The sequence below is a fragment of the Canis aureus genome, chromosome 22 (assembly GCF_053574225.1).
Source record: "Canis aureus isolate CA01 chromosome 22, VMU_Caureus_v.1.0, whole genome shotgun sequence".
Classification (NCBI taxonomy): domain Eukaryota; kingdom Metazoa; phylum Chordata; class Mammalia; order Carnivora; family Canidae; genus Canis; species Canis aureus.
The window spans coordinates 15085462-15110720 of record NC_135632.1 but is presented as its reverse complement, the minus strand read 5'-3'; the positions used below and the strand labels follow the sequence as shown (position 1 = coordinate 15110720).

The following is a 25259-nucleotide window of genomic DNA, read 5'->3' as shown; positions in this document are numbered from 1 at the left end:
GTTCCCCTGGCCACTCACACAGTGATCTTTGCAGTTCTGGTATTGTTTCATTATGTTGGTGGTGTACTTTATCACCACTTCTAATGTTAAAATTAATTATTTCATTAAATCACTTAGTAGCTTGTTTTTGTTTTACCCTTCCTCTTCCATCTTAATATTTTCTACAGTGCCTTATACATACTAAGTACTAAAAAAAAAAAAAAATCAACTGTGACAGTGATCTAAGTATTTTATAGTTGATTCTTTGGACCCATCTCAGAAATAGGTGAATATCACAGTGGATGACAGCAGCAACATTTAACGCTTTACTAGGAGCTTAGTCCACTACCAGGCGCTGTTTCCTACTATCTTATATCGTATCATTTAGAGTGTTTTTAGAATCCCCATTTAAGTGGCTTAACCAATAGGAAAAAAATTTTTTTAAGATTTTATTTACTTATTTGAGAGAGAATGAGCGAGAGCACACAAGTGAGGGGGAGGGGCAAAGGAAGAGGAAGAAGCAGGCTGCCCTATCTTCTCTACATTAGTGTAATTGGTTCTCTTCTAACAGTGCTAATACAATTTCCTTGGAGTCCCCAGAAATTTCCATTTGAGGTCCTATCCAGTGCTTGACCACCCTTCTAAAATCGTACCTATCCCCCCCTCCCTCCCTCTCTCTCTCTCTACCTTTTCCCACCTTTATTTTTCTCTAAAACAAAATATCAGCATCTCAGGGCTGCTGGGTGGATCAGTTGGTTGAGTGTCCAGTTCTTGATTACCACTCAAATCGTGATCTCGGGGTTGTGGGATGGAGCCCCACCTCTGTCTCCATGCTTAGCGGGAGTCTGCTTCTTTCCTTCTGCCACTCCTTCTATGTGCACAGTTGCTTGTGCTCTCTCTCTCAAATAAATAAATCCTTTTTTAAAAAAAAAGTCGGTTTCTCTTGTATTACATAGTTTGTTTGTTTTACTTTCCCAATACCAGAAAGTAAGCTCTATGAGAGCAAGATTTTGTCTATTTTGTTCACTGCTATATCCACAGCTGCTAAAATAGTGCCTAAGATTTAATAAGTGATCAGTAAATACTGGAATTAATGAAATAAGACTTGAATGAGAGATTATCAAGGGGAAATTATAAACACTTAATGGATACTGTAAGATAATTTGTAACTTATTAAAGTGTTATATATTTTAACTTTTGGAAAATGGTTTTCTTTTATTTTCTAGAGAAAATCCAATTGTAGGAAAAACATCTTAGAGTATGGCCAACTGATTCAGAAGAACTGGAAAATACTATTTTTGTTGGAGTTTTTCAATTCATCATTTATTTTGCTCCTGGTATTTAAGAATGAACATTGGCTTCAGTGTCAACTGTATTCACATTGTATTTAATATTTAATAATTGAAAGTAACTGGGAATCCTGGTATTGATGCATTACTAGAGAATATGAAACTCAGGATTCCCTTCATATCTTATATGTCAAAAGCCGTGTGTTTGCAGCTTCTTTTTAATAGAATCTTCCTAAAGAAGCTTTGTAACAAAAGGAGAACTCCTCCATAGCAAGAAACCATCTCTTCTTGTAACACTCCATGTTCTGTGAACTTTTCACTACCATTAGTGCCTGCTCTATACTGCCAGTGTTGTGTTTTACTAGAAAATCCAATCCATGACAATTCAGAGCTTTCCATTTAGTTCATCTAGACCCTCCCTCTTCACAAAAGAAAATAGAGAGATTTTCATCTGTTAGTCATTAACAATTATATTAGGGACTTTAGAAAACTGCCAGAGCATCCTTGAAGGTTGGTAGATCCTTTTGCCTATTTAAAGATGTAAACAGAACTCAGACAGGAGGAATCAGGGAATATGTACTGTTGTGTGCATCTTGTTTACATTTGGGATGAGTGATGGCAGATGAAATACAGTGAGACCACTAAATTTTTTTTCATTGTTTTAAATATCAGGTACTCATTTTCTTGATTTGAGAGCTCGAGTTAACATGACTTGTAAGGACATCTCTTCTGGAAAAGAAGAGACAGTAGCCAATGGAAGAAGGTGATGGGGGAATCATTTGACTTCACCTGTTATTCCATGTTGTTATAAGGGCCACCATAAGGACACTCTCCTCCTAGTGAGAGGGTGAGAGCTAACTCGAGAACAGTCACTCGGCGCACTTTAATAATCTGGGCTGCCCCAGATTATATTTTAGATACTATATGGTATCTAATCTTTATGATCAGTTGAATGATCAGTGTTTAAGTCTAGAAATAGTGCTTTCCTGAAAATGTTTATATTTCATTGCTGTTTTCTTATTGCCTGCTAGCCAAATGGAGTTTGGGCAAGCAACTGTTTGAATCCTATTTTTCCCTAATAATTTACTTTTATCCTAGAAACCATAATTGTAAATAAGCAGTCGAAGCAAGTTGCCTCCTTGAAGTTAAGAGGGATACACATTGCTTCATCAGTATTAAAAACCATGGTACTCTTATTTTGTCTTTTTAAATTGAAAACATTTTCTAAATGTGGTACTTTAAACCTTGGAGTATTTACATATTTCTGTTTAAAACTGTGACTTATTAATGTAAGTCTAGCTAGTAGTGCTTTTTTTTTTGTTTGTTTTCCTGAGCATAAGCTATATTTCAGGATACACTTTGCCAATTATGCTATTGGTGAGTAATTTTTTAAATTATATTGTTACTAAGGAATTTTTTTAAAGACCATTGGCACACAATCAGAGTTGTTCCATAAATGATTATAACTGAGCAATGTATTTCTCTAAATGACTTGTTAAAATCAATTGGTTTTATTTAAGAATCAGTCCTAGTCTCCATTATGGTAGGTTTATTCCTAGCCCACTTTAAAGACAAGTTTGAAAGACTCCTTTAAATTTTATGAGTTTGTATGTTACATAAATTACACTGATTTATAAATGTGAAAGAATTTAACCATTTAATAAATTTCTCATTGCTGAATTTCATTCAGGTTGAAATTTCCTCTTAAGAGTCTCTGAGATGTCTACCTGAAAAGGACATGTGAGCATTGCCAAGTACCACTCTACTATGCTTTAATGGCTGTTTTAGCCCTCTGCTATTTTTTCAAGGCAAAAGAAATACTTTTAAAATATTTCTGATATCAAATCCCCAATCATGATTGCTCTTAAAGATCATGGCATTATCAAAGGGATCAAGGCTGTGTGAATACATAACTCTGAATTAGAAGAGAAGAGTTCAGTTATATAGTTTTCTTCACATGACACTTTTAAACAGCCTATTTGACTGGAATTAACCAGCTTTGGCACAGCCAAAAAGAAGTAATGTGAAATTAAATTAATTTTCTTTGAAAGTCTACTGAAATAAGAGACCAAGTCAGTAGGACCCTAAGATAACCTAGGTACTTGCTTCCAAGGGCCTCATTCCTCTGCTATTACTTATGGTACTTTGATTTTTGCTACCATGCTTTTTCTGCCTTTTCCACACTTGAAAAAAAAATACCTGGCAGCTCACTTCACCCTAAAAACTCAAAAATGCCCAGAAGGAGAGAAAAGGATGATTTGAAGAAACTCTTGCCGTAAATGCCAGTTCTGGTTCTTAGTTTAGCCATTTCCACCAGTTGCAGTTGTAGTGATCTGTTTATCTGTTATTGTTTGTTGTGGCTTTTTTTAGTTTGGTTTTTTAATATTCATTTAATAAGATGATGGCAATAGCAAAGTTTTCTATCCCCAGGAATATAATTTATCAAACTAAATGATTTTATTTGCCAAAGAAATATGTTTATGTCACGGGTAATAAATAGTTAAGTGTCCAAACTAGGATTTCTTTATTATTAAAAAGAAAAAAGTGATGAATGATGTGGCTTTTGTTTGTTTCTGAAGCCTAATTTCATTCGTTTTCAGAAAGGCTCATTCATGCCAGATTTTAGAAAACAGATTTTTTTTCCTTTTTTTTCTTTCTTTCTTTCTTTTTTCTTTTTCTTTTTTTTTTAAGTAAAAGCACCTTTAATTTGTTCTAACGGTACATCTGTAATGACAATGCTACAAAAAAACCTTTTAGGTGTCCTTACAGTATGTGAAAAGTACAGGACTCATTCTAGAGTTAAATTACCTGTCTTGACCCATATTATCTGCTTCCATTTTTATTAACTAGGAAATTAATATGTTGCTAGTAATATTGGTTTTTATAGTGTCCAGTTTGAATATGTAAGTTATCAAAATTTAATGTCGTGAATTTGTGTAACCATGTTGTATTGTTGAGAATGTATTTTTATTTAAATTTTATTTTCTTATCAAGAGTATTATAAAAATTAAAACTTTTGTAACTGTCGCTTGGAAATAACTCAAATAAATTACAAGAAGCCTGTCTATTTTCTGTGAGACCTTACTTTCTTACTGATTTAGGAGTTCTTGGGATGCCTGGGTGGCTCAGCAGTTGAGTGTCTGCCTTCAGCCCAGGGTGTGATCCTGGAGTCCCAGGATCAAGTCCCACCATCTGGCATCTGGCTCCCTGCATGGAGCCTGCTTCTCCCTCTGCCTGTGTCTCTCCCTCTCTCTCTCTCTCTCTCTCTCTCTCTCTGTGTGTCTCATGAATAAATAAAATCTTTAAAAAAAAATTCATGTTGAAAAAAATTATTCTTGTTTAAAATTATTGTACTTCACCTATTCATAAGGAAATAGCAAACATGAAACATCCTCAGTAAGGAAGAACAAAAGGGCTCAAGATTGTTGTCTTGCACTTAATTAGGCTGATTTTTTATGTAATATTACTAATTCAACAGACTTGTTTTGAGGACCGGACCTACAGTATGGATCCCTTCATTCGCAATAGCTGTGCACATCCAGTGTGCAGGAATGTATTCCCCTCCTGTCTGGGTAAGTGGTTCAGAGCTGACTTTTTTAGCCTATGTTTTTGAAGAATCCCATGTTCTGCTTTTCTCAAAAAAGTTGACATCAGCTTCTGGTTATTCAGGGCTTGCATTGACTCCTGCACATTAGCCTTCCCTACAGGTTGACCTTCAGTGCAGTCCTTTTGAATGTTGGAATTTGACCATGTTGGACCATTTTGCTGAATTGTCTAGAGAATACAAAGTAACAGCACCAAAGACCAGGTTAGTGGGTAACATGTGCCCCCAATGAGAGAAGCCAGAATGGGAGAAAAGCCCCATTAGTGCCACAGTAGCCATCTTGGCATTTCTAAATAAACCTCTGCAAAACTTACCCCTTGTAACAAGAGTTTATGATTAATAAAAAGGAAAGAATAGGGTCCTGAATATCTAGGGATCTTACTTTAATCGAAATACTAGAATCCTGCTCATACCAGCCAATGTCTTAGAATAGAACTTGTCAGAATCCTCAAAGACCACAAGTTCTATCCTGTGATGTAAACAAGCTAGTTCTTTAATTCCCTTTCAAAATTGCATGATTACAAGAGACACCTGAGGCCAGATAAAGTCCCTTTATATGTATACACCAGAATGTGAAGGCATAGCTAGCACTGCTGAATTCTGATTGCTGACACTACTAGTCCTATCAAGAATTTTTTCTGCTTTCTATTTCAAATCCTCTTTGTTTCATACTATCAAAATCTTTGTGCTGGGGATCCCTGGGTGGCGCAGCGGTTTGGCGCCTGCCTTTGGCCCAGGGCGCGATCCTGGAGACCCGGGATCGAATCCCACGTCGGGCTCCCGGTGCAAGGAGCCTGCTTCTCCCTCTGCCTATGTCTCTGCCTCTCTGTCTCTCTCTGTGTGACTATCATGAATAAATAAATAAAATCTTTAAAAAAAAAAAAAAAAAAAAAAAAAAAAAAAAAAAAATCTTTGTGCTGGGACACCTGGGTGGCTAAGTGGGTTGAGCATCTGCCTTCAGCTCAGGGTGTGATCCTGAGGTTCCGGGATCGAGTCCCACATCGGGCTCCTGGCATGGAGCCTGCTTCTCCTCCCTCTGTGTTTGTCTCTGCCTCTCTCTGTGTCTCTCATTAATAAATAAAATCTTAAAAAAAAAATAAAAAAAAAAACCTTTGTGCTTCCCTTGTGTTGATCTACTTTTTTGCCTTGGAGTTTAGTCCGTAAATATATAGTTTTTGCTCATCAAGGAAGAATTCTTTTGCCTAGTGAACAACATTGTTTTCCAAGTTTAGCATATTTCTCAGCTGAGAACTGAGAAAGCCATACTGCCTATTAAAGAAGAACCCATCATTTTAGATGGATTCTCAATGCAGGATGGGATAAATGACCCCATAGAGAGGCATATCAATCTCCCAGAAGTAACAGAGGGCTCAGGGGAGGGAAGGTCTATAGTTTGAAAAGGCATAGTCAATGTTGTAATTTTACACTTGGAAATACACATGCCTCTTTTCGTAATTAAACTACAGAAGAAGCTCAACAAAATCTTACTGATACGGATGCATAGTTGGGGATATCTGGGTGGCTCAGTCGGTTAAGTGTCGGCCTTTGGCTCAGGTGGTCCTGAGATCGAGCCCCACATCAGGCTTTCTGCTCAGTGGGGAGTCTGCTTCCCCCTTCCTGCACTGTCTGCCATGACACCTACTGTGCACACACTCTGTCAAAAAAAAAAAAAAAATGCATAGGTGGGACCATGACTCTGTCATGTGGAGGCCCTTTTCAATACAGAGCCTCAGATATTTGTGTTAATGTGGAGCACATGCTTAAAGTTTATGCTAAAGTAAATTACAAATCCCGAGTCTGAGTCTCAGTCCTAGACTCTACATCAGATGTGTCAGGAGTGAAGATACTGCCAAAGTCACTGCTGCACTGGAGCTTACAATCCACAGGGAGAAGGAAGCCTAAATGAGTAAAAACTATCAGATGGTAATAAGTATGACCGCGCACAACAAAGGAGCCCGGGAGTGCCACGAGTGAGGGCGGAAGGTACAGGGGTATGCTTTGAAATTAGGTCGTCCAGGCGGACCTCCCCAGGAAGGAGAGTTGAATGAAGAGATGAGGAAAGGAAGTCAAGGATGTGTGGAGAAAGGTCCTCAGGGGCAGAAGAAATAAAATGCAGGGTGTGCTCAGAGGCCACAAGGACATTAGTGTGGCCAGAGGAAAACGGGTGAGGGGGAATGGTAGGAGCAGTGGTGGTGGAGGGTATTGAGCAGTGAAATGACACGACCCACTTAGCTCCTGTGGATTGCTCTGACTACTGAGTTGAGAGAGGTCTCAAGGAAAGCATGGCAGTCAGCGAGCCAGTGAGCTAATACCCTAATCCTGTGAGGGATCGAGGTTGCTGGGTGCCCCCGGGGTGATAGCACAGAGGTGTATGAGGAGTGGTTAGATTCTGGGTGGAGTTGAAGATCGATCCGATAGGATTTGTTGACAGGGTGGTGGCGGAAAGAAAGGAGCTAGGAAGAGCCAGTAGCCAGCCTAAGCAACTGGTTATTTACTGAGATACGAAAGCCCGCCAGAGGAGGTTCGTTCGTGCTTTCTGTGTCCGTGCAAATGATTCCTAGAAAAGATTCATTTAAATCACTTAGTAAGTACCGGCATCTATCATATCTAGTTTTATACATTTATCATATCTTCATCAGATTGTAAATGATTGTGAGTGTGAAAAGGGACTTGTACCCCACAGCCCCTCTCCCTCAGATGAGGAGACTCAGTGCGTATTCCATGAATGAATGACAAACTATGGCTAATGATGGAGCAGCAGTGGCCTTGGTTGAAAGTCATGACTCAATTAGAAACCAGCTTTATGATCTTGGTCAGATAACCTCTTTAGGTTTTAATTCCCCTATACATGTAAAATTTGTAAGTTTTTGTCTTCAAGAACATGATGTTGGCCCCATGCTATGCATTAAGCACTCTGCTAAACCCAGGAGCCCTAAGATGATGCCTTCAAGTTGTGCGTCGTCAAGCTAGAGACTGGACCAGAGTGACCTGAGGATCCTTCTGCAAGTTCAATATCCAGACAACCCAGAAGGTCCTTCCCATTCGCTCCTCCTCTAACACTGTGTAGATAATTTGATGCCTTCAGTGGATCTTTCCTCACAGAATGTGCCTTGGTCTCCCCCAAGGCTCCAGGACTATGGTCCAATTTAGCAGCATCGACAGACTCCGTAGACTGTATTGTGATCCTCTTCCTATCCTCCTTGGGGGAATTAATAGACCTAGGATCTGCCAGAGAGGCTAAGTGACTGTCTCAAAGAGGAGGGTATGACCCCAGAACTGTCCCACTGGTCACCGGCAGGTGGAAGCCGGTGTAAGACTGAAAAGAACTTGAAAGCAGGGGTACCTGGGTGGCACAGTCAGTCAAGCATCTGACTCCTGGTTTCAGCTCCGGCCACGATCTCGGGGTCGTGAGACTGTGTCCTACGTCTTGAGGAATCTGCTCCAGATTCTCCCACTCTCTCTCCCTCCCTTTCTGCCCCTTCTCCCACTCACACAGGTGTGCTCTCTCTCTAAAATAAATAAATAAAATCTTAAAAAAAAAAAAACAAAAAACTTTAAAGCAGGCTAGTGACCTGCCAGCATGTCCCAGGTCCCACCCGGAAGCAAGGAGCAGAGTCACAGGATGCAGCTGGGCTCACTGACCAGCCTCCGAATGGGAGGGGCCCAGAGTGGGCATCAAGGACCAAGAATTGGGAAGCTGGATGGAGAAACAGGAAGTGGCCAGGATAGGCCCCCTGGGGCAGTCTGACACCAGACAATCGGAGTATGTTTCCCTGAAGCCCGAAAGGGCCCAGAGTGGGGATGGAAGGAGGAGGGTAGTATGGAGGATAGCCACGGTAAGGAAGGGCTCTTAGACGTCAGGGGCCAGAGAAACAGGTAGGCCAAGATGGCAGCACCAGGGCCTAGAGCCCTTAGGTCAGCCCTGGGCGTGCCCTGGGAGCTGCGCTGTGCCTCATTTGCCAGGCCCAGACACAGGGCATTGTGCTGGGATGTAGCCTGAGTCACCCCTGCCCCCAAGCTGGGAAGCCATCTCCACCTTCATCTCCCCACACTTTCTGCTCAGCTGCTCAGGGGGGCCGCCCGGCAGACTGCTTGCCCCCTTCCGGGCTCAGGTCTCAGGCTCCCTGGGCTGCCCCCAACATGACACTTGTTCCCAATGGCTGCTTTCCTCCAGGCCCATGGACATCCTCTCAGGCCGCCAAGATGGACTAGGGTGCCAGGCTCAGCCCTCAGGTTCCCGCCTCTCTCTGGTGTAGTCCTGAGGGCTGGGTTCGGACACCCCAGACTTCAAACAGCCACAGAGAATCTAGGACAAATCTCTCCAAGCAGTCATCTCCACGGAATGACCAAATCTGGGTACCTTCCAGAAGGTACCAGGCAGACTCCTGACCTCTTGAGACCATTCTCCTTTCTCCAGGCCTGGAAACCAGCAAAGTGGCCTTTCTTATCCCTCTAAATTTATCCCCCCTGTTGAAGCCCAAACCCCCTGCGGAGGGTCCCCTGTCAGACTGCTGCAAGTCCATCCCGGCTGTGAATGAACATTTTAGGGAGTTTGGGGGAGAAAGAGAAGCACTGGGCTGGCGGTTCTCAAAGTGAGGTCCGAGGAACAGCAACAGCACCTGGGAACCTGACAGAAATACAAACGCCTGGGCCTGCCCTGCCGGGGTCACAGCCCTCAGGTGGGGCCCAGCCCACTGCTGTCTGGTCCGCGTGTCCTCCTGAGGCTTCTGGCATTCTCTCGGGTTGGAGAGCACCTGCTTCAGCCATGGTGAGCGGGCCTGCAGAGGTGTCGGGGGCCGTAGCTGGGTGTCCCCCCCACAGGCTGAAGACGGGAGACCAGCCTCTGGGCCCTGGGGAGGGGAGAAGGCGATTCCTGGACGCACCAGGTCATCCCCCAAAGCCCTTCTGACTTTACCCCAACTGCTAACACTGGGGTGGGGAGCCCAAAGCTGCATCAGAGTGGCGCAGAGCCATCTAAGATAAAAAAATTAAAGTTCCCCAAATATTATGGTTGGGAGCACTTAGGAGGGCTCTACTGTGGTGTCTTTTACACAAATATTGTGAGTCACAATAACTGTGTTTATCTTCTTTTTCCTTCAGCAAATAAGGAAACATCTGTGGGGTGCTGATATTTATTTATTTTTGGACGAGCATTGTGATGTTGGAAATATTTCGTTCAGGATTATAGGACCCTGAGGAGGAGCCAGGAGTTAATTGGTAAATAATGTAGACCGTCCCTTTTAATTAAGAAGACCTCAGTGTGTCCTTCCTTGTCTTTAAGTGACATCACCTCAGGCATCTGGCTTCTCAACAAAACGTAAGGTCAGGCCAGTGGGAAAGGAAAGGCAGTCCTAGTAGAGGGTGCCTGGCCCAACCATCTCAAAGCACCTCTTCTGCGCCTCAGTTTCCCCGTTTCTCGGCCTCACGGGGGAGCTAAGAAGCCAGGTGCAGCTGCAGACTCAGGCTCTCCATCTGCTTGAGCCAAACCCTTGCAAAGGGTCCCGAAGCGTAGATCGCTACAGTGGCTGCCATAAGCCTCCTGCCTAAAAATCCTAACTGACCTCCGTGGCTCCTGCACTTAATGTAAGCAGGAAAGGGGTGCTTGGCACCCTGTGACAATAGAGCACAAAGAACAGCCCTACTGAAAACCTAATCCACGAGAGTGCGACCCTGGCAAGGTGCATGCCCTGGCTCCATGTTCCTGACAAAGGAGGCTGGACAAACCAGCACCCGGAGAGAATACTTATTTTTAAAATCGGAGTGGAAGCACCGAAAACACATCCGCGGCCAGACTTGCAAGGGAGGCTCCTAGCGGCCTACCTCGCCTTGGCCAAAATACGGAAACGACCCGAAGGCCTGTGAACAGGAGGTTGGGGAGACAAACCACGGTTTATCCGAACAACAGCACGCTCACTGCTCAGCCAAACAGAGACCACGACTAGCACACGGAACAGCAGGAGTGAGGCTCAGAGTCACTGTCCTGCGTGAAATAAGCAGGGCAAGAGCCCAGGAGCTGCGTGACTCGCTTGTATAAAAGCCCAGGGGGTGCAAAGTAATCTGTAGGGTCCAGGGCAGATCCGAAGGCATCTGGGGGCAGGGCGGCTGGCAGGAGGGCCCACAAGGACCCGAGGGACTGTGGGGCTGGATACTCTCTCTCTCTCTCTCTCTCTCTCTCTCTCTCTCTCGACTGCAGAGATGGTTTCGTGAGCGCTTTCCATAAGTCACTATTTATCGAGTGGTACACTTGAAGATGTCTCATGTATTGCATGGCAATAAGACACCAAGGAAGATAAAAATCTATATATGGGTTGGCAATTCTATGTCTTGGAGACACTGGTCATGTGTCTGAGTCCCCACTCTTCCTGGCTCACTTAGAAGTACGTAGATTTTCGTGGTGAGCTGCAGACACCAGCAGAGAGAGGAAAGGTGTTCTGGGGCAAATGGTGCATGCATTTGTATAAGGGGACAGGGAACGAAGAAACGTATCTTTCTTTTTTTTTTTTTAAGATTTTATTTATTTATTCATGAGGGACACAGGGAGAGAGAGGCAGAGACACAGGCAGAGGGAGAAGCAGGCTCCACGCAGGGAGTCCGATGTGGGACTCGATCCCGGGTCTCCAGGACCACGTCCTGGGCCGAAGGTGGCGCTAAACCGCTGAGCCACCCGGGCTGCCCATGTATCTCTTTCATAGCAACAGTGGTATTAATAATAAACAACAATCTGAGCATCTGTTATCCGCCTGGCTGAGCGTTTTACAAACATCCTGATTGAATGTTCACGCAACCTTGTGAGGAGGTGCTATTGAACCCCCTTTATAGATCAGGAAATGAAACCTAAGGGAGATGGACAAAGTCCCTAAGGAGTGACAGGCAGGTCCAGGGTTTGAATAGGTCGGTGGCACCGCACTCTGAGATGTAAGTATGCCCATCTCTGGCTGGTGTGATCAGAAGGGAATTTTTTTTTACGGTTTTTAAGTACTGCTCAAACTTTCTATAGTAAACATGTATTACTATTAACCAGCAATATTTTAAAGTCTTTAAAATTATTATAGCCACTTTATGACAACACTTTTAAAATTCTTCTCCTGTAAGAATAATTCCTACTGCTTATTAAGCCTATCAAGTGTCATGGGCTTAATCTCTCATTTTAATCTACAAAGAAGCATGGGAAGTTGAGGGGAGCCCGGGTGGCTCAGCGGTTTAGCGTCACCTTCAGCCCAGGGCGTGATCCTGGAGACCCGGGATCGAGTCTCACGTCGGGCTCCCTGCATGGAGCCTGCTTCTTCCTCTGTCTATGTCTCTGCCTCTCTCTCTCTCTTTCTCTGTATGTATCTCCTGAATAAATAAATAAATAATCTTAAAAACAAAGAATGGGAAGTTGAGGCCTGGAGTAGGTGAGTCATGTACTCAAAATGACAAAGCTAAGGAGTGGGAGGGTCAGGATTTGAACAGAGAACCCTCTGGGTGTGGGATGATTGTCCTTTTCATAGTCCCAAGTCCTACCACATCCCGCCAGATGCCTGCATGGCCATCTTCGCTTCCGTGAAGTTCCCTTCCAGCTCAGCCTGTGTGCAAATATTGAGTATCGCCGAAGTCACCGTATCCATCTGTCACTGTTTTATTTTTTCCTCTCCAGACCACGACAGCAGTATTTCCCACAGCAACACGTAGACTTCTCATTCGTTCTTTAAAGGGCCATGTAATACTTCAAGCAGTCGCTATATTATAATCACTGGTTCTTCCATTCCTCTACAAATGGTCTACATGAGCTTTTTAAAAATTTTTTTAAAAATAAAAAACAGTGCTATTTGTCAAGGAACCAAGAAAGCACCTGGAATATTACACTTGCCTCCAAAAATAACAGAGAGCCAGAGGGGCAGAGACGCTCTGATGACTAGAGGCAGGTTATTCACACCCCAGATCATGACAGGGAATGGCTCAGCAAAATCCACTCTCTCATGCTCAAGAAGGAAAGCAGCAAGGTTTAGGGAAAAGCTCCAAAGTATTTCTCCATGTTGATGCTTGCAGAGAACTTGCCAAAGTTGATTTCTACTTTTCAATAAAATAGCACATTTTTCTTTCACTCACTATGAAACAAGATTTTCCACCTAACCGCCTTTGGGGGGCTGTATTGGTTCATTATCTTGCCACATGAAATTTTGGGTCCTTTCTGAATTAGGGAGGATTGGCCGCTGATGCAATCCTATAGGACAGGGGTCAGTGATCTCTGGCCCACAGGCCCATGGGGACCACTGCCTATTTTTGTATAGTCCATGAACTAAGAGTAGTTTCCATATTTTCTAAATTGTGATAAAACACGCAAAACAAGTACTTTATCATCTTAACCATTTTTAAGAGTGCATGGCAGGGACAGCAAGTACATTCACACTATTGTCCAATCTGAACGCCATCCAGAACTCCATCTCCACTACTCTTTTTCATCATACAAATCTGAAACTCTGTACACTTGAAGCAACTCCCCACACCCTCTCCCCAGCCCCTGGCAACCACCCTTCTACCATCTGTCTCTGTACATTTGGCTGCTCTATGTGTCTCATAGATGTGGAATGATCCAATACTGGTCTTATTGTGATAAGTTTAGCATAGCTTAGCATAACTTCCGCAAGGTTCATCCATATTGTAGGAAGTGTCAAAATCTCCTTCCTTTTTAAGGCTGAATAATATTCCATGATATGTCTACACCACATTTTGTCTATCCATTCATCTCTCGACGGACCCTTGAGTTGTTTCCACCTTTTGGCTCCTGTGAATAATGCCACTGTGAACATAAGGGTACAGTCTTTGAGATCCTTTTTTTTTTTTTTAAGATTTTATTTATTTATTTATTCACGAGAGACACAGACAGAGAGAGAGGCAGAGACATAGAAGGAGAAGCAGGCTCCATGCAGGGAGCCTGACATGGGACTCGATCCCAGGTCTGCAGGATCACTCCTTGGTCCCAAGGCAGGCGCTAAACTGCTGAGCCACCCAGGGATCCCCAAGATCCTATTTTCAATTGTTCTTAATAGATACCCAAAAGTGGAATTGCTGGATCATATGGCAATTCTATTTTTAATTTTTCGAGTAACCACCATTCTACTTTCCACACTGTCTGTATCCATTGTAATTCCTACAAAAGAATGGCTGCACAGGTGTTCCACCTTCTTCACATCCTTGTAACACTTCTGGTTTTGTGATAGTTGCTATTCCATACCCATTTTTTTTTCTATACACTTTCAAATGGTGGAAAAATCAAAGAGATGGAACCACTGGAAAGGAGCATGTGGTAGTGATCCCCCAGGGGCACCTGTAGTGTTGATAGGTTTCCCTTCTGGGGTACTGAGGAGTTGCCAGCAATTTCTGCAACCATCAAAAAGACCAGACACCAGGGAATCCCAGAGCCAGAAGAAATTTTGGAATTCATAGGACAGCGAACCTCAAACCTGAGCGTGCGTCAGGATCACCTAGAGAGCATGTTAAAATAGAGAGCTGGGTCCCACCCCACAGTTCCTGAGCCAGTAGGTCTGTGACAGATTCCACGATTTTGCCTTTCTAACAATTTCCTAGGTGATGCTGATGCAGCTGGTCCGGAAACTACGCTTTGAGAACCACTAATCTACAGCTTGCTATTCAAAGGGTGGTCCACGGACCAGCCCTATCAGCATCATCCAGAAACTTCTTGGAAGTGCAGGATCTTAGACTCTACTCTAGACCTACTGTACCAGAATCTCCCGCTGACGAGGTCCCCATGCAATTTGTGGGCACATTGAAGTTTCAGAAACCCTCATCTTCAACCTCCTTCATTTTGTAGATGAGGACAATTAGATGAAAGTGGCAAAACACCCTGCTTGAGGAAGGGGAGCGCAGATTCCCGATCCCTGGTCTCAGCGTCCTTCCACACACCAGTGCCCCTCCACCCTGGCTGCGTGGTGGAATGACCTGAGCAGCAAACACTTAGGGGGGCCCCCAGCCCAGAAATTCTGATGCAATTGGTCTGGGGTAAGGTCCTGGCCATAAGCGTTCTTTTCACTCTCCTAGCCGATTCTGACCTGCAGCTGGGGTTGAGAAGCCCTGAGACAGCCCAAGTGGAAGACTCGGGTGTTTTGGGCATTTGAAAGATTTATTTATTTATTTTAGAGAGAGAAAGCACTAGCGGGGAGGGAAAGAGGGAGAGGGAGAGAATCTCAAGCAGACCCCTTACCTAGCGTGGACCCTGACCTGGGGCTGGATTTCAAGACCCTGGGATCACAGCCTGAGCCCGAAACCAGAAGTCTCTTGCTTAACCCACTGTGCCACCCGGTGCCCTCCTACTCCATTCACGTCCTTGAGAAACTATCGGACGCTGGTCATCAGTGTGCCACTCGTAGGTCTCTCGCTGGAAAACCTTCCTCGGCCCTTTTAGTTACAGTCTTCATTTGGGATGTCTCCTGATTGGAACACCTTTCAAAAACACCTGCAAATGCTTGCAAGGCCTGCTCTCACCGAATCTCCTACATCTAGTGCTAATAAATTTCAGACGTGCACAGCCTCAGGAAAAACTCCTCTACCCTCTAAGCACCCCTTAGAAGGGCCCCCCACCCCTTCCCTACCTGTTTCCTCACTGGAGGTTTTGCCTGTTTTCCATGGGGACCCATCAGTACTGAACGATGGCTATGGAAAGAGCATGCGGGAGAGGGGAGCTCCCCAGGATCTGCAGCCCGGGATGCGGGCCCGGGAAGGTGGTGGCTGCCGTCTCACGGTGCACGGCCTTCCCCCATCCTGCCAGTCAGTGTGGGAGGACATGGAAACACAGGTGCAGGAGCCCTTGGAGGCCAAGGTTAATGAATTAGCAAGAGTTCCTACTCACAGTGGTGCTGGCCCCTGCCGGCAGGTCCTGGCCCCTGAACCTCCATTGGAACCACTAGAGAGGGGAGGGGCTTCAAGCTCCAGCTTTGGGGTGCTCTGCTAAAGGCTGCTCATCAGAGATTGCTAGGAGCTCACCTGCAGCAAAAGGAAACCATATGTTGGGTCTATGGGCTTGAGAGAAAGCCCCCAGAGGCTCGGGAGGGAGCTGTGAGGGGCTCCTAACAGGCTGCGCCATCTGCTGGGTGATGCCCAGGGGCATGAGGATGAGGGTGGGGATGGGGGAGCTGTCCTAGATTGGGTGCTGTCAAGAACAGAGCCGCTTGGTAATTGGACATTTAATCTTATCTGGAATGTGGGAGCACTGGAGTGTGTGCAACTAGTGATGGGGCGGCAGTCACTCAGACTCAACAGAAGAGGGGGGTCCTTTCATCACTTTTGTGTTTGGGGAATGTCCATGACCATCTACACTGGAGGGTGAGAGGCCTGTCTGAGCATCGCTGACCTGCATTTGGCCACCAGCAGGGCTGGATGTCACATTTTCAATTCAAATCCCAGTGTTCTTCTCAAAACCCCAAAAAGATTGTGTGCTTACTCCTCACTTCTAGAATCCCTCTTCTCTTCACAACAGTTACTGTGTGCTTCAAAGCGGGGTCCACAGGACAAATTCTGAATAAAACAATCCCAGTACAAACTGTAAAACCTGCTCACTGCCTACTTTTTAAACTGTGTAATTGAATGTCTCTGCACAGGGTCTAGAGATGCATCGGTCCAGGGGCACCCGGTGGCTCAGCCGGTGGAGTGTCCAACTCTTGGTTTCAGCTCAGTTTGATCTCTGGGTCCTGGGATCGAGTTCCAAGTTGGCTGCTTGTCTCCTTCTCTCTCTGCCCCTCCCCTTGCTTGCTCTCTCACTCTGTAGAATAGAATAAATAAATAAATCTTTTTGTTTTTTTTAAGAGCTTTCTGAGAAGCCTCAACTATCAGCTTCTGCTTATGTCACCTGCTGTCACATGGGTACCCCAGATGCAAGAAAGACTAGGGGATGTTTTCCTATGTTGCTGCACCCATGCTAACACTGAGTAATGGCAGCAGAGAATGGGTAGTAGGAAGGCTGCCAGCAGCTTGGCCAGCTTTGCAGGAGCCCCAAACACGTTTAACCTCTCCTATATTCAGTCCATGTGAGTCACACCTAAAATTATATAACAGCAGTGAAATGAGTTCCAGGGTGCCCCTGATTTACAAATGCTCAACGTGTGGGGAACCCACATAGTACTTGCAAAGTGGTGCGTATCTCCACTGCTCCCGTTACCCCTGTGACCCTGGCAGCTGGTCCAGATTGTTATCTCCCGATATCCATCTTTCCCTTTTTCTGGAAGTAACAGGAGCTCTCATTTTCAGCTGGGCACATGTCTGCCTGGAAAAAAGACTGTATTTCCCATCTTATTTTGCAGCTACATATGATCTTAAGTCCATAAGTCCGGCCAGTGGAATCTAAGCAAAAGTGTCGCATGCAGTTTCTGAGAAATGTCCTTATACAGAGAGAACGTGCACTTCTGTGTCCACTTCTCTGTCCGGAATGTGGGCTCTGAAGTGGAACTCACAAAGAAGATGGCAGTGTAATAAAGTAGCAGGAGCTTGGATTCCTCATGATCTCGAAGCTTCGGTAGCAGTCCAGGATTGCTTATCCATGAACTTCATTTTTATGAAAAGGAAATGAGCTCCTATATTGTTTGAACCACTGTTGATGGGTTTCTGTCCCTTGCAGTTGAACCTAATCCCGGGGTTGCATTTCCTTTATGAACCTTCCCACGGTGCAGCAGGATTCCTCCCTCACCTGTGGTGGTGCATCTGGTTTCTGACCCTTACTCTGTCCCTGTGCTCTGTGCAGTGGCCTTCCTCATCATTCTTTGCTCCCTAAGCATGTGCTCAGTCCCAGTCAGGGCCCTGTAAGCCCTCTCTCTCACCCCACACAGGACTAGGGCCCAGCAGAAGAGGAGGCTGCACAAAGTAGAACTAATCTAGGAGCACGAAATCCTGGGGGTACACTCGCTGCAAAATCACGTCTGACCAAATGCAGAATCCCCCCTTGCTCTTCCCTACCTCTCCGCTTCACTTTGAGCCACCAATTAATTCCTTCTATTAGAGCCATCTGAGTTTAAAATACACACTTAGAAATGCAAGTAGCCCTGCAGAGAACGGACTAGTTTCCATTTGCAGTTTACTGTGAATTAATTTATTCCAATTTCTTTTTAAATTCATTCTTCCACTAAACATTCATTAAAAGCCTATTTTATATCCTTATTAAAAAGATTTTATTAATTTATTTTGAGAGAGAGAGAGAGAGCACAAGAGAGGCCACATGTGCAAGCCAGGGGAGGGGCAGAGGGAGAGAGAGAGAGAGAATCTCAAACAGACCACACGCTGTGGGGAGTCGAAGCAGGGACTGGATCCCACCAGGCTGAGATCGTGACCTGAGCCGAAATCAAGAGTGGGAGGCTAAAGGCGCAGAGCTACCCAAGTGCCCCCGACTGTTTTATATCCGAATAGATGGACGATCAATTATTTGGCTCTTCTGGAGACCAGAAGTCCCACAGTGGTTCTCACTGAACTAAAGGTGTCAGCAGAGTTGGGTCCCTCTGTGGAGATCTGGGGAGAACACATTTCCACACCTGTTCTGCTTCTAGAGACTGTGGGAATTCTTTGGCTCATGTCCCCTTCCTCCATCTCTAAAGCCAGCAACGGGGGCGGAGAGGGGGACACCCCTCAGTGCATGTCTCTGACCCCAGGGGAGAATGTTTTCTGGGCTTTATGCTCCCAGACTCAGGCAACTAGCTCACCCCCCACCCGCCCCTCTTCCCCATAGAGTCAAGGGTAACAATCCCACCTCAAGGTCTGTAACTTTAATCACATCTGCAAAGTCGCTGCTGCCAGGTAAGGTGACACATTGACCGGTTCCAGGACCAGAACGTGGATTTCTCTGGGAGCCTTTACTCTGCCCCCAAATCCTTAAATTTACAAGCCCCAAAGCCACTGCTCGAGGCCACATCTCTAAACTCTTTCCCGTCCCCATCCACGTCCAAAGCCGCAACCGCTTTTGCATGTCCCTCCTTCATATTTCCCCCAGGCCCCGAGCCGCCTCCTTCATCCAGGCGCCCGCCCGGCCTGCGGAGGGAGGAGGCGGGGCCGGAGAGCGCGGGGCGGCCGCGGGCCGGGGCGCAGCTGCCCTTTGGCGACCTCCCCCCCGCCTCCCCCGCCCCGGGCCGCACCGACGGCCAAGCACCCGGGTCCCCAGCTTCTGCCTCCTCCTGGACCTCGGCCCTGTCCCTCGTAGCGCCCCGCCACCCCGCACCCTCCGCTTCCCCCTCCCCTCCGCCTCTAACTCCCCTCCCCTCCACCGACCCCCTCTCCCCATCCCCGCCCCCTCCAGCCCCGTCCCCCCCAGCTTCTGTCCCCTCCAGCACCCGCCTCCGCCCCTCCAAGCCCCGTCCCCTCCAGCCCCCGCCCTCTTGCGGGCGGCTGGCCTCCAAGGCGCCACCTCCACCCCCTCCAGCCCGCCCCCTCCAGCCCGCCCCCTCCAGCCCCTCCAGCCCCTCCAGCCCCTCCAGCCCCTCCAGCCCCCTCCAGCCCCGCCCCCTCCAGCCCCTCCCGCCCCCTCCAGCCCCTCCCGCCCCCTCCAGCCCCGCCCCCTCCAACCCCTTCAGCCCCTCCAGCACCGCCCCAACCAGCCCCTCCAGCCCCCTCCAGCCCCGCCCCCTCCAACCCCTCCAGCCCCTCCAGCCCCGCCCCCTCCAGCCCCTCCAGTCCCTCCAGTCCCTCCAGCCCCTCCAGCCCCGCCCCCTCCAGCCCCTCCAAACCCGCCCCCTCCAGCCCCTCCAGCCCCTCCAGCCCCGCCCCCTCCAGCCCCTCCAGCCCCGCCCCCTCCAGCCCCTCCAGCCCCGCCCCCTCCAGCCCCGCCCCCTCCAGCCCCTCCAGTCCCTCCAGCCCCGCCCCCTCCAACCCCTCCAGCCCCGCCAGCCCCGCCCCCTCCAGCCCCCTCCAGCCCCTCCAGCCCCTCCAGCCCCTCCAGCCCCCTCCAGCCCCGCCCCCTCTAACCCCTCCAGCCCCTCCAGCCCCGCCCCCTCCAGCCCCTCCAGCCCCCTCCAGCCCCTCCAGCCCCTCCAGCCCCGCCCCCTCCAGCCCCTCCAGCCCGTCCAGCCCCGCCCCCTCCAGCCCCTCCAGCCCCTCCAGCCCCTCCAGTCCCTCCAGCCCCTCCAGCCCCGCCCCCTCCAGCCCCTCCAGCCCCTCCAGCCCCGCCCCCTCCAGCCCCTCCAGCCCCTCCAGCCCCTCTAACCCCTCCAGCCCCTCCAGCCCCGCCCCCTCCAGCCCCCTCCAGCCCCTCCAGTCCCCTCCAGCCCCTCCAGCCCCCTCCAGCCCCGCCCCCTCTAACCCCTCCAGCCCCTCCAGCCCCGCCCCCTCCAGCCCCCTCCAGCCCCTCCAGCCCCGCCCCCTCCAGCCCCCTCCAGCCCCTCCAGCCCCGCCCTCCTGCCCGGGCCGGTCTCCATGGCGCGGGGCGCGCGCGGGGCGCACGCGGGAAGCGGGCCGGCGAGGGACGGACGTGGGGACCGGGAGCCCCGTGAGTGCGCGGCGCAGGCGGCGGCGAGGCTGCGGGGTGGGGGCGTGCGCGGCTCCGGGAGGTGCCGGATCGCTGCGGTGCGGGAGTCTGGAGGAGGGAGCGGGGAGCAGCCCCGCCTGGGCCTGCCCCCTCCCCGAGACTCCGACCCGGAGCTGGGTGAGCGGCGGCCCCGGGGGAGCTGTGCTGCCCCCCCGCCTGGAGCACGTGCCCTCCTGCCCCTCCTCCCCCCCCAGGTCCTCGCCCCGCCGTCCCCAAGCCCCCAGGTCCCCGAGAGGCAGCAGAGGGTGGGGCACCTGCCCTCAGGCCTCCACCGAGAGTTCCTTAGGGAGGCGGCCGGGTGGCCCAGCCCCGCGTTACTGTCGGTGGACACGACCAGGAAATGCTCCTGGGGTGACTGGGTGACGGGCACTGAGGGGGGCACTGGACGGGATCAGCACTGGGTGTTATAGGTTGGCAAATCGAACTCCAGTAAAAAAAACATACAAAAAAAATGTTCGTGGTCAAATATTAAGTGAAAAGCTCAAGATTTAGGAGGGTCTTTTTTTTAATTTTTTAAAAAGATTTTATTTATTTATTCACAAGAGACAGAGGGAGAGACAGAGACACAGGCAGCGGGAGAAGCAGGTTCCACGCAGGGAGCCCGACGTGGGACTCGATCCGGGGTCTCCAGGATCGGGCCCCAGGCTAAGGCAGTGCTAAACCGCTGAGCCACCCGGGCTGCCCTAGGAGGGTCTTAGTAGAGTATTCATAGAATATTCTGGGTGTAGTTTGTGCTCCTGTAAAGACCCAGAAGAGTTTGGTGAGAAATACTTTATACTGTGAACAGTAATCTGCAGTATCAATCGTAGCTTGGGCTGCCTTGAAGAAATACCAGAGACCGGTGGCCGAACCAACAGAAATCCACTTCTTACACTTCTGGGGACTCCAGTAATCCAAGAGCAAGGTGCCAGTAGCTAGGCTTGGAGCCTTTTCTCTTGGCTTGTAGCAGCTAAGAGAAAGGGAGGTAGCAGCCATCTCAAGGGAGCCAAAATAAGCTCTCTGGTGTCTCTTTTTCTTTCTTTTTTTTAAGATTTCATTTATTTATTTATTTATTTGTTTGTTTAGATAAAGAAAGAGCATGGGAGTAGGAGGAGAGGCAGAGGAAGAGAATCTCAAGCTGACTCTAGACTGAGAGTGGAGGCTGACCTGGGGCTCAATCTCATGACTCTGAGATCATGACTGAGGTCATGACCTCAGAAAATCAGGAGTTGGTCTCCCAACCAACTGAGCCTCCGGGCACCCCACTCTGTGTCTCTTCTTATAATGGCACTAATCCCATGATGGGAGACCCGCCTTTATGTCCTCATCTAACCCTGATCACCTCCCAAAGACCCTATCAACAAATACCATCACACTGGGGGCTGGGCTTCAACGTAAGAATTTGAGGGGGAAATGAAAACATGCAATCTGTAGCAGTACCTTCTAGATGGTATGTTACAGTGGCTAAGAATTTGGGCTGTAGAGGCAGGCTGCCTGAATTTGAATCCCAGCTGCACTGGTTACCCTTAGGCAAACCACTTCCCTCACTAGGCCTCAGGTTCCCCCCTGAGCATTCACTATGTGCCTAGCATTCACTAGGCTCTGTTCTAAGTATCCATCACATACTAATTAATTATTCCTCATAACAATTCTTTATCATCATCATCATCCTTCATCAGCCATCATCATCCCCATGCTACTGAGGAATAAAACTTGACACTTAATTTGCGTTAAATCCTCACAAATACCAAAGAGGTTATATTCCGGCCATTTTCACAGATGAAGTAAATGGGGTTCAGAGAAATGAAGTTAATCACCCACGGTCAGTCGGCTAACAATTGACAGACACAGGATTCAAACTGGTTCCTCTTGAAACAAGGCCTCTTAATTCCCATAAACCTTTGTCTCTGAGAACCCAGTTCAGAGACCCAACCATCACCTTCAGTTTCCGTAACCATACCAACGTGAGTTAGCTCCTGGGTGAGTCACAGATACACCAGGTGGAGTTGTCACACAAAGTAAACCTTATTTGCAGGAAATAAGGAGACCACAGGAGATAGCTTTCAAAGCTGGACTCCCCGAGAGAGAGACAGCAAATGGGTTCCTTTTGTTTAGGGTTAAGATGACTACTTAGGTAGGGAGGCCTTGTCATCGGATGTAGAGGCAGGCGTAAGGTCCCGCAAGTGCCTCAAGGAAACATGCCTATGTTTACACTGTATGTTTTGTAAATGAGGCTTGTGCTCTTTCTTGGGAGGAGATTTTAGTATTATAATGAGGTAAAGGCCATTGCCAGTCATTCCAGAGGTCACTCCCCAGTCCATCTGAGCAGAAGTGAGTCAGGTGTTTAGCTCAAACAGTCTGGGTGGTATGGGCTAGTGGGAGGTGTTATCAGGGCAGTTGCCATCACCTGAGGGGTGGTTTTGGTTTCATTTGCCTGAGTTAAGAGGTAAGCTGGAAAGAAGAGCTTAAGGAAAAATGTTAAGACAAAGGTTAGTGAGTACAAGCAGGTGGGCAGTGAAGGTCAGGTCTTGGGGTCTAGCTGGTGACATTATCACATGGAGAGTCCTTTCAAGGCTGGGTGATTGAAAGGACAAGTCAATACAGGTTGTGTGACTGCCTGTGGCCAGCAAAATAATAATAACCTCAATAGTACTAATAAAGTTTATTGAGCCTTTCACTATGTGCCAGGCATTGTGCTAAGTGCGTTATAAACTTACCTTACTTAGTCCTTGTGACAACCATAATCCATTTTACAGATGGAGAAATAGAAAAGGCTTCACAGAATACCTAAGGCCACCCCAGTGAGTCAAGTGGTGGAGACAAGACAAAAATCCAGGTCTGTTCCCCTTCAAAGCTCACATTCTTAGCCACTGTGGATATGGTGCCTGGCAAGAATTATGTCCATAAAGAGAACTGTGCCAGTTTAAAATCAATATGTCTTTGGTGACATTCAGTGCCCACCATTAATGTTAGTTGTATTCCTTTATAACTGAGTTCCATGGGTACTGCCCCATTTTAAAGAATCTAAAAGAACATTGATCCATGAATATAAAGACTGGAAATTGAACAATTCTTCTCACCTGTCTCTGTCTTGATTCCCTACTCCCATTTTTTTTTAATTTTTTTTTTTTTTTTTTATGATAGTCACACAGAGAGAGAGAGAGGCAGAGACACAGGCAGAGGGAGAAGCAGGCTCCATGCACCGGGAGCCCGACGTGGGATTCGATCCCGGGTCTCCAGGATCACGCCCTGGGCCAAAGGCAGGCGCTAAACGGCTGCGCCACCCAGGGATCCCCCTACTCCCATTTTAAGATACTTGAGGCACTTTAAGATTTTCAGAGAAGGGACGACTAGGTGGCTCAGTGGTTGAGCATCTGCCTGTGGCTCAGGACATGATCCCGGGGTCTTGGGACTGATTCCCACATTGGGCTCCCCATGAGGAGCCTGCTTCTCCCTCTGCCTATGTCTCTGCTTCTCTGTGTCACTCATGAATAAATAAATAAGATCTTAAGCAAAAATATTTCAGAGAAGAGTGTGCAGCAGTATTTGCCAATTTTTAGTGGGGGAGATGTGATCTGCTCCTTAAAAAGACATCTGTGTATTGGGTTTTGGGGAAAGGTGTTATTTTCAGAGTCCAGGTGGAATCTAACTGAAACAATGCCAAGAGAAAAGGAGGGAAAACAAAAAACTAAAGGAACACCCCTGCCCATCATTCCAATTCTTCAAAAGTTCCTGAAAGCATATGAGAAGCACTGTGCACAGACTCAGACCTCTGTCTGTGCAGCCATCAAACAGGACTTGAAAACCAGCATCAACAATGAACGGATTCTCAGGAAAGTGAGTGTGTGGCCTCTTTTCCTTATTCTTTTCTGAAATGAACTGACTAGGGTTTACCCCCCCAGGAACATGGGTCCTCAGTCTTCTGAAGCCCTAACTGCTCTCTCTGCATTCCTCAGCACTTCTACACTCCTTTTTTTTTTTTCTTTTAGAATTTTAAAAGATTTATTCATTCATGAGAGACACACACACACACACAGAGGCAGACACAGGCAGAGGGAGAAGCAGGCTCCACACAGGGAGCCCGATATGGGACTTGATCCGGGGACTCCAAGATCACGCCCTGAGCCAAAGGCAGACGCTCAACTGCTGAGCCATCCAGACATCCCAGCACTTCTACATTACTGCTCCTGCCTCCCAGTCTACCCATTCCAGTCCTTCCAGCAGGCCTGCCTTTCCTCACACCACTTCACATCTGGAATAGCCAACCCACCCCTCTCACTCTACATCTGGAAATCCCAGCTCAAAAGCACATTTTTGGCATCATTGCAGGACATCCGTGCCCAGCACCCCAGCCACCCTACATGACCCCTCCAAGTGAATGTCTGCTTCCCTTGACAGCTCATGTGTCCGTGGCATCAGGCCAGACCCCCACTCACCCACGCTTCCCCTCTCGCTTGGAGTGAGATCAGCAGCAAACACATGATTCTGACCCCAAAAATACAGGCTTTCAGAAAAAAAGTTAGGTGTCATATCTTTTCTGAGATTAAATCTAGGGATCGGTTGGTGGGAGGAAAAGAAGAGAGGTCAACACTGAAACTCTGGTTTACTCTTGGAAAGAGGTGCCTGCTGGTCCAGAAGGTGGAGCCTTGCACCCAAAGACAGACCGGCCTGCTCTCCAACTTTTCTCTTGCCAGCCCAGAAAAACAGTCTGTGTTTAATAATCAAGCACCTACTGATATCCTAAAATGCTGAGGGTTAAACAGGAGAATAAATTAGTTAGAGATGGGTGCTTTTTGTTTGTTTGTTTTGTTTTTGTGTTTTTTTTTTTTTTTTGAGATGGGTGCTTTAAAAAAAATCATTATTTTAAGGTGACGTTGACCCAACTCCATCCTACCCATGTTTTTAATGAATGTTG

General features: G+C 47.5%; 2 protein-coding genes across 4 annotated transcripts in view; both read left to right on the top strand.

Moving 5' to 3' along the window:
- RASA2 (RAS p21 protein activator 2) overlaps positions 1-4333 on the top strand; it is a 144481-nt gene extending 140148 nt beyond the window's left edge. For all 3 annotated transcript variants that reach the window (XM_077864919.1, XM_077864918.1, XM_077864917.1), the window contains one exon: positions 1206-4333. In XM_077864919.1, the coding sequence (XP_077721045.1) occupies positions 1206-1236 (31 nt within the window). In that variant the 3' untranslated portion in view covers positions 1237-4333. The remainder of the gene's footprint in view (positions 1-1205) is intronic.
- A 15882-nt stretch (positions 4334-20215) lies between these two features.
- LOC144293796 (uncharacterized) overlaps positions 20216-25259 on the top strand; it is a 47003-nt gene continuing 41959 nt past the window's right edge. The window contains exons 1-2 of the mRNA XM_077864895.1: positions 20216-20326; positions 23963-24181. Of these exons, the coding sequence (XP_077721021.1) occupies positions 24002-24181 (180 nt within the window). The 5' untranslated portion in view covers positions 20216-20326; positions 23963-24001. The remainder of the gene's footprint in view (positions 20327-23962; positions 24182-25259) is intronic.